At 33.5% G+C, this 6,303-nt stretch overlaps 1 protein-coding gene across 1 annotated transcript; it reads left to right on the top strand.

The window, feature by feature from the left end:
- The first annotated feature begins 4,790 nt into the window (after window positions 1–4,790).
- On the top strand, window positions 4,791–5,754 carry LOC113716132 (large ribosomal subunit protein uL22y-like). Its single transcript, XM_027240429.2, has 5 exons — window positions 4,791–4,838; window positions 4,929–5,153; window positions 5,233–5,335; window positions 5,418–5,485; window positions 5,575–5,754. The coding sequence occupies exons 1-5, from the start codon at window positions 4,791–4,793 to the stop codon at window positions 5,614–5,616; spliced, it is 486 nt and encodes a 161-aa protein (XP_027096230.1). The 3' UTR covers window positions 5,617–5,754.
- Window positions 5,755–6,303: the final 549 nt, after the last annotated feature.

The following is a 6,303-nucleotide window of genomic DNA, read 5'->3' as shown; positions in this document are numbered from 1 at the left end:
GAATATTAATAAAGAAAAAAAACTATATGCTTTTTCCGCAAAAATAAAGCAAAGAATAATGCCTTCCCACCTTATATCTTTGTTGTAAAAGGAAAAAGAAAGAGAAAACAAAACAAAAAAAGGAAGAAATACATTACCAATGACCTTCTCAATATATTTTCTAGTTCGAATTAGTAAAATATTATCGGTTACCAATCAATCTAAAATTGCTGGAAGTACATCTCAAAATGTGTCTTAATTTTTTTTGGCTCAAAGAATATTTAACTTGCATTTTGCATAGATTGATGCTCAATCTTAATTTATGATATGATTGCATCAAATAAAGCATTGTAGTTTATTTTTAGAAACTTATCGGAGTTTTTGACCTCGAATCAATCTTTCTTCCAATAGTTTTTCCTGTTTCTTCTTCTGCTTCCTAATTTTGTCACTTTATGGCCAAACAAATACGAAAATCATCTAAGGCACTGACCAACGTAAATTACAAGTGAGCTCACTTTTGAAATTAAAGGCAGAAAAAATAATTATAATTAAAATTAATAATTGAAGTTAGGGATGAATTAGATAGCATGATGAAAGATCTCTCACTTACATTAAAAAAAATAATGAAATCACGCTTTTTCTTTTTTCTTGTTTTGTTGCCAAAAAAAATTATCACGTACGTCCTGGTGCATGGTTGTCATATCAATTACTGTACTAGGCACGGGAGAAAATGTGCTACACGATTGGATGTTAAACGACAGAATTTAATATTCCAAATACTCCAAGTGTGAATCCTGGAAGATAGACAATTTGGTCCGAACTCATTGTTGGATGGTTCCTTTTAATTTCTCAAAAGAAAAATTTCATGACTTGTGAGTCAAGTCGTTGCCCTATGATGTAACTGATGGTTGGTTTTTCTTTGAGTCAAGTCGTTGCCAATTTCAGGAGGTGACAACTCATAGAAGCGATAGCTACCAAGCAAGATTGGCAATTTGGTCCAAGTCCGTTGGGTGGTTCTTTTATTTTCCATCACGCAAGTGTTGAAGATTTTAAGAAGATTGGTAGATTGTGATTTATATTTCATTACATTTATACGTTTGCGATTTTTAGTTGATATTTGGCTGCATGGACACTTTCTTGCGAAGTGTGAATCGACTTAGAATAATTGATTTGTTTGAAAGGGATAGGGTTAAATGCAGAAAACCTCCACGAATTATTAAACTAATTACATGTAAAATTTGTAGATGTTGTATTTAATATTACCAATTTGCTAGATATGGACTCTAGAATATATGCACAAAAAATAATTTACGTTATTGCTGCACGTCTATTATATAATATCTTGTGAGATGCTACAAATTTTTCTACATTTCTACCTACGGAAGTGCTTTCTCCGCACTGTTCGTCAGTGCTTAAATTCATTCACCAAAAAGTTGCAGGACCAGATAATACGCAAATCTTCTTTGAAGTTCATCAACTGAGGCCACCTCTGTCAATGAGATTTTTCTGCACAAGCATTATTTTTTTGATTGGAAGTTTCCAATCATTTCTACGTACTCTTGAGACAAAAAAATCATTTGAATCTTAGATGTTTGTATTATTTTGCTCTAAATCTTTTATAAAATCAAATGAAAACAAACAAACTTGGATACATGCACGGTGTGGAGAATCAAAATTACCAATACATGATAACTGTCTTCCAAAATATGGAAAAACATTCAAGATAATTGAACTAAAAGAATGCAACAATTTAGGACAATTAATGTCAACAACATTTGCTTCAAGTTTAATTCGGGAAATATTGTCCATTTTAACATTTGGGAACTCTTTGTTTTGGGGAAACAATTGTAAAGTTCTATTTTGGTTAGTTGTCAATTGTTATCATGTACATCATGCACTAATGATGCAAAAATTGGGTTGGCATGTTTTCTGTTCTAAGGCCTGTGATATCGTCAGTTATGAGCAACCTTCTGAATTTAAAATCTAGGTTAATCGGGCTTTGTAAAGTGCAGTTTTGAGGCCCAAAAAAATATGTACTGTTTAATTGTTATTATCGACATGTAATTAAGAAAAGTGATTAAAATTCCTTTTTTTTTTTCTTCCTAGCGGGAAGAGTGGAATATAAGAAATAAGGTGGGAGAAGGGGAGTAAAATTTAGGACCTCTAGTGGTCAGGTTTCAACTTTAACTACTAGATCAAGATTTCATTGGCAAAAGTAATCAAATACTTATATATTAATGTTGTCAACTATTTGGTGATGTATCCAAATTGCTATCTTTTAGATGGTGGAACCCAAAATAAACAATTTAGTACGAAACATTTATGCAAAAGAGAAATTTAATAATGCTACTCCACTGGTTCCTTGTTCTTCGAAACATATATATATATATATATATATATATATATATATATAAAGATGACGGAGTGTCGTTAAGAAATGTTGGTACACCATTAATTATTATTAACTATAGATTTGCAATATATAAAGGATATGCAAATAAATACAAATACGTAGTCTAAATTCACAATTCCTATGAAATGCTTAAAGATGAACGAAATGTTTGCTTACGTAGTGCAAATCATCACTTTGCCTTTAATGGTGCATGATTGTCCAAGTATCCATCTACTTTTAAGTGATTCTGCCTTTTTTGTTTTTATTTTTTTGGATTTTTTTTCCAGGCAGCATGTCTTCTTTGGATTTTTTTTTTTTTTATTCTAACGTTAGGCCTGCTCTTTTTTGTTTTTCCTGTTCAGGCTTTTTACTATACTAAATCTTGATATTAAATTTTTATCATTTTAAACATAATTTCTTTCCAATTGCTCGATCCTTTTAGACATCTCGTTGACATCACAACCTCAAAATTTTCTTTAAGAACATGGCTGAAACTCAATTGACGAAAATAAAGAAGAATGGGGCTAAAGAAGAGAATAATCAAAGTCTCCTTAACAACTCTACATTCTCCACCATAACCACCGTCATCAATCCACCATCATGATTATCATATTCTTTTCTCCTCTTTTTTCACTTGCTTCAATTTTAAATTCTCCCCCCCCCTTTTTTCCTTGTGTTGAGTTTTGTCGGATCTAAGATTGGAGTATGTGATTGATAAGCATTGAAGTTCATTGTAGAATTTTATTGAGTATGGACCAAGGATTGATTCCTCCAATGGGTAGCCTATTTTTGAACCCCATTTGGTTTTATGTGGCATCGAATTGTGATTTTATCTTGTAATGTTTCAGTAGTTTGTGCTGATTTCTTGCTATATCTATCTTCTTCTCATCATAAGGATCAAATTCAATATAAATTTCATAAGATTGGTTGTTATTTGAGTGATATGAGAAGGAGCAACCACTGTTTTCAATTTATATCGCTGTTCTCCAATAGTTTCTGGTTGCATCTGATGCCTAAACAGTGTTCTATGCAAGAAAACGAATTTAAAGGAGGTGGACATTGGTACCTTGGGTGGCCGTCTTTAACCTGTTGGCTGCCATGGCTGATGCCCTTGAAAGCTCTTGAAGAAGGCAGAAAATAAAAGAAAGAAGGAATAGGAAATTAAATTCAAAAAAAAAAAGATGGAAAATGAAGGATGAAGTACTGGTTTTTAAGAGTGGGTATTTTGGGGCTTGCATGACATTTTTGGTTGACATCATCAAGACTAGCCGTCAAAAGTTTGTTGACTAACGGTGAGGGGATTTTTTTATAATTTTTTGAGTTTGAGGGTTCATTTTGTTATTTGGCAAAACCTCAGGAATTGATATGTAGTTAGGCCAAACCTCAAAGGAAGTAAATGTAATTAACCCTAACATTTTTTGTGATGCATTACTTTGTAAATAAAATAATATTTATATCCAAACACATCCAATATCTTTGTTTCATCTTTTAGCTATCCTAAAGATATGGTACTATTGCTGAGTAGCTAATTCTAAAAAAACTTGATACGCAATTAAATTTGTATGACTATTTTAATTAATCTCTTAGTGGATGCAAGCAAAAAAGAAGGAAACAAGAACGAAGGAAGATATAACAAGTGAAGATAAAAAGAACCAAAATAAGAAGCTTCTATGTTTTTTTTTTTTTTTGTGTGAATAAAGAAAAAAGAAGCAAAAGATAAAAAAAAAAAATGGAAATAGGAAGAATTAAAAATGGAGAACAGGAGAAATCAGAAAATGAAAACGAAGAAGATGAACTCTATGCAAAAAGCATGAAAGGGGGAATTCAAAACTTATACTGATACTCTTAACTTTTGTGATATTTCATTTTGACGCGTGGATATTTTGGGGCAACAAAAATGCTCTTATGCATTTTCCGTAACTTCAATTGTGGAATTCAAAAATGACAGAATTCTTTAATTGCATGTTTAATTTTTATTATTTTGAATAATCTCACCAATATCACTAACATTAATATCTTAAATCGTGCACAGAAGTAGTGATCACTTTTGAGCTGCAGGATCCACAGTTCAGTAGACGATGGCACATTTTGATTATATAGTCGTCTTTCTTTGATTATTAGAACAACCCAAGGAAAACTTGTGTTTTCTACTGGCATTTGGTAGGATTCAGACTAGCTTGTCTTTCATGGATCTTTTAGTACTAATTTCTTAAATTGATGAAGGGTGGTAACCTTGTTTGCAGCTCTCAAAAAATTAATTTTGAAGTAAAGAAAGGTTGGCAGAATGGGAACGTTCTGTTCCTTGGTATAATTGTTTAGTAAATGACAAGTCATACTTTTATGATGTTCATTTGATTTCGATGGGAAAAGAATAAAACTTTAAAAACCGATTCGTCAACCTTATGTGTCATCTGGGTGCATGGGTGCACCTCCGCAGAATGGGAACGGTCTGTTCCTTGGTACAATGGTGCTGCTTTGTTATTCGGTCTGAATCCTTAGCTACTTCTTATCCAAGTATACAATCTGAAAGACCGTCTGTGCTCCTGTTCTTTAACAGAGCACAAGGGAAACAGCGCATGCCATCAGGAAGCTGCCTTTAGCCAAGGCTAAGAGGTACTTGGAGGATGTTTTGGCCCATATGCAGGCGTTTGCCCGTTTCTGTGGAGGTGTTGGGCGTACTGCTCAGGCCAAGAACAGGCATTCAAATGGACTGGGTCGCTGGCCTGTTAAATCTGCTAGCTTCATTTTGGATTTGCTCAAGAATGCTGAAAGCAATGCAGAGGTTTGTCCATGCACCCAGAAGTTGTAATCTAAATTTCTTTGTTTTGTACAACTTTGGCAGCGGTTATTTTATCCTGCAGGTGAAAGGCTTGGATGTGGATTCACTTTTCATATCTCACATTCAAGTGAATCAAGCACAGAAACAAAGACGCCGCACATATCGTGCCCATGGAAAAATAAACCGTATGTCTGATAGATGACTTTTTTCAATTTTCTGTTCTGTCCATTATGTCCATTAACCTCAATGTATGATCTTTTGGGCCAGCCTACATGTCTTCCCCCTGCCATATTGAGTTGATTTTGTCTGAGAAGGAAGAGTCTGTCAAAAAGGAGGTAATACATACGTGGTTATATCTTCTTGTTGTCTGTAATTTCTGGAGTGTTTCTCTTCGTGTCTAAATTTTTTTCCTTATATTTTACAGCCTGAATCACAGTTGGCCACCAGCAAATCTAGGAAGGCTTAAGCTATATGTAATGGTGCTTTCATTGGCAATGGCTTTAGTGGATTCTACAAATTTTGAGGCATATTTTTACTTAATGCTATCGGAGGTTGCAAGACAAGTTTTGCTAGTGTTTAAATTCAAAAAGTTCATTCAAAGACATACTTGTAGAGACAGCTTTTTGTTCTTCATGATTGTCGTCTGGCTTTTTTTGGGTTGGATGTTGTGGTGGTGTTGGATTATTTATCAAGCTGCACTTACCGGCTGTCTCTATTATGCTGTCACACCCCTAGGACATGGCAATTTGTTTAGGTGCTGGAAGAACTTTGCATGGAAGATTGTTTTGAGCGATCAAATTACTACAGCAACTCGGGTCTTAACTTACAATAAATTAGTTGGTAGCTGTTATGGACTTGTAGCTTAAAATTTAATTGCCTAGTTGTCTCCTTGATCCTGACTCTTAGAACAAAATATGAATTTATCAATTCAAACCAATTATGAGCCAAAAGGGTCGGTGATGCATTTTAACTGGAGGTTCTTTTATGATGCCATTCTAGAGGTAAGAAGGTAACATTGAGGGAAAAAATTTGCTAAAATATGCTTTTAATATTTTGAATTTACTTTAATCTCAAATGACTAAATAATTGTTGAACATGTAAAACATTGGCATCCATCTTTCTTGAAAAATAGAAAAAAAAAAAAAAAGGGTGT

This window comes from Coffea arabica, chromosome 11c (assembly GCF_036785885.1).
Source record: "Coffea arabica cultivar ET-39 chromosome 11c, Coffea Arabica ET-39 HiFi, whole genome shotgun sequence".
In the NCBI taxonomy this organism is placed as follows: Eukaryota; Viridiplantae; Streptophyta; class Magnoliopsida; order Gentianales; family Rubiaceae; genus Coffea; species Coffea arabica.
The sequence above is the reverse complement of the archived record's forward strand: the minus strand, read 5'-3'. Positions and strand labels throughout refer to the sequence as shown.